General features: G+C 44.9%; 1 protein-coding gene across 1 annotated transcript in view; it reads left to right on the plus strand.

The window, feature by feature from the left end:
- The window catches only part of JAKMIP1 (janus kinase and microtubule interacting protein 1), an 81,819-nt gene extending 79,576 nt beyond the window's left edge, over positions 1-2,243 (plus strand). The window contains 1 exon segment of the mRNA XM_015424294.1: positions 2,193-2,243. Coding sequence (XP_015279780.1) covers positions 2,193-2,243 — 51 coding nt within the window.
- Positions 2,244-2,539: the final 296 nt, after the last annotated feature.

Raw genomic sequence — 2,539 nt, forward strand, 5'->3', positions numbered from 1 at the left:
AAGAGTGAAATCAGTCCTGTGTAAGCTTCAGTGACTGAAAAGGGAAAAGGGGGTGATTTCACCCCCTCCCTCCCCACTCAATAACTATCCATCGGCATGGATCCCCATGACCCCAGGAACCATCTTTCGAGGGGCTAGAAGGGGGTGCCAGAGGCACAGGGAAATTCTCTGCCTTTGTTCCATGCACATGTGGTTGGACTGCAAGCTTCTTAGATTTATTACGGCTGCCGCGGCCACATAAAGCAAAATTCAGAGGGAACCGGGGGACTCTTCTGGAGGCAAAAGTCTGAGGAATGCTGAAGGAAAGCTGGAGGGTTTCAATAAGATTATATAAGGACCCAAAAAGTTCTTGACCTGAACAGTTATAGATGAAACCACCCCCTCCCACCGAAGACACACACACACATACACCCCACCCAAAACAAAACCAAACCAAACCATGCAGAGACTGGTGGGTGCGTTGGTGTCCCTGGCTGGCGCATCTGGCTGGGGAGGGAGAGCGCAGCCTGGTCAACCTCAGGCGACTTTTGAGACCACGGACGATTGGACCCTTCCGGATCAGCTGGTGGAGATAAGTCAGGGGGATGCCGTGATTTGGTGGTTCCGGCCCTGCCTGCCATGTCCAGAAGGGGTTATGGGGAGGGGTCTACTTGACACCTGTTGAATGTCAATGTGGTTCTGCTATAGGAGAGGTCGTCTGGCCTCTACTGTGGTTTTAGGCTTTTTCCACTTTTCATCTTCAGTTTGATTTGTTTTAGTTCTTGGTGATTCTTTTTCTTTTTTTAATATACTCTGAACTGTGTAGTTAAGTTGTGCTGGCTCTTAGGGAGTGGTAGAATTCGTGATTAGTTTATTATTTTGATGTGTTGTAACTTCATCTCCGTTACAGACTGGTAGAGAGGTAGGAGTTGAATTTGTTAAATAAATACAAGTGAAGAAATAAGTAGCTTCTCCTGCAACGTATTAAAGCCCGGAAGAGCAGCTCTTCTTCCATCTTGCAACGGTGTCACCCTGTGAGGGTCTCTTCTCTGACGCAGAGATTCTCAGCTCCTTCAGCCTCCACTCGTAGGACATGGTCTCCAAACCCCTTACCACCTTCACTGACTTCTGCTGAATCACAGAATCATCGAATCACAGAGTTGGAAGGGGCCCTACAGGCCATGTAGTCCCACCTCCTGCTCGATGCAGGACCAGCCCACCGTATCCCTGACAAGGGTTTGTCCAGCCGCTGCTTAAAGACTGCCAGGGAGGGGGGAGCGCACCACTTCCCAAGGCAGCTGGACTCCTTCCAGCTTATTGACATCCTTCCTAAACTGTGGTGAACACAGTACTCCGGGTGAGGTCTAACCAAAGCAGTGCACAGTGGCACTTGTACCTCACTTGACTTCGACACTACACTTCTGCTAATGCAGCCGAAGATCGCTTTAGCCTTTTTTAACCACTGCATCACACTGCTGGCTCATATTAAGCTTATGGTCCACTAGAGCCCCCAAATCATAGGTGGCACTACCCAGCCAGGTTTCACCCGTCCGGTAGTTATATAATTGATTTTTACTACCCAAGTGCAACACTTTATACTTGTCCCTATTAAACTTCATTTTGTTTGCCTGGGCCCAGTCATACATTTATCTTCCAAGGTGTATTGATTAACCATCCCAACCAGTTTAGTGTCATTCACAAACATGATGAGTACATTCTGAACACCTTCATCTAAGTCATTTGCAGTGTTCCCTCTAAGCTGAGTTAGTGTGAGCTAGCTCACAGTTTTTTAGCCTCTGGCTCACACATTTTTGTCTTTGCTCAGGAAGGATGGCTCCAGAGCAAACAAATTTATGCAGTAGTGAAACTTTCATGCCAGTCGCTCACAAAGCAGAATTTTTGCTCATAACACTCCACAGCTTAGAGAGTGCAGTGGTCATTTGTAAAGACAGCACTGGGCCCCAAACAGCATGAAGGTGTTAACAGGAAATTTTTAGTGTTTGATTGCTTCTCCGGATTTTTGTGCAGATTTGAAGCAATATTATGGGAAGTAATAAAATGTGTTGTTATATTCTTCTAGTAATTCATTTATTCCAGTTTTGATAGTAGAATTCTAACAACTTGTGGTCTAACTGATGCCACTGAATTTCACATTACATATCTTACATCTTTTTTCTTTTCTTTCCTTTCTTATTTTTGATCTTATTTTATAGTTTTTGTTCCTTTTTCTGTTTTTCTCACTAGCATTCATCCTGTGGCCTTGATGAATCTAATGCGCAAAGAACTGTGGTTGGTATTCCTTTTTGTTTTATGAAAATTTATTCTTAGATTTTGTGCATTTGGGGGGATCCTGGTTGCAATTTTTTTTCTGAATAATGATGAAAGCCGTTCAAATTCTGGATTTCTGTTACTCACAACCTCCAAACCAAGATCTTATGGACTCCTGCCAACGTGAATATATGGTTGTCTTGTGATGGCCTGTTCCCCCCATCAGTCCCGTAGGACTTACCTTGATAAACTGTGAGCTACCTTGAGCATTCTCTGGAGTGGGAAGGAAGGA

This window comes from Gekko japonicus, unplaced genomic scaffold (genome assembly GCF_001447785.1).
Source record: "Gekko japonicus isolate JY-2015 unplaced genomic scaffold, Gekko_japonicus_V1.1 scaffold2362, whole genome shotgun sequence".
NCBI lineage: Eukaryota > Metazoa > Chordata > Lepidosauria > Squamata > Gekkonidae > Gekko > Gekko japonicus.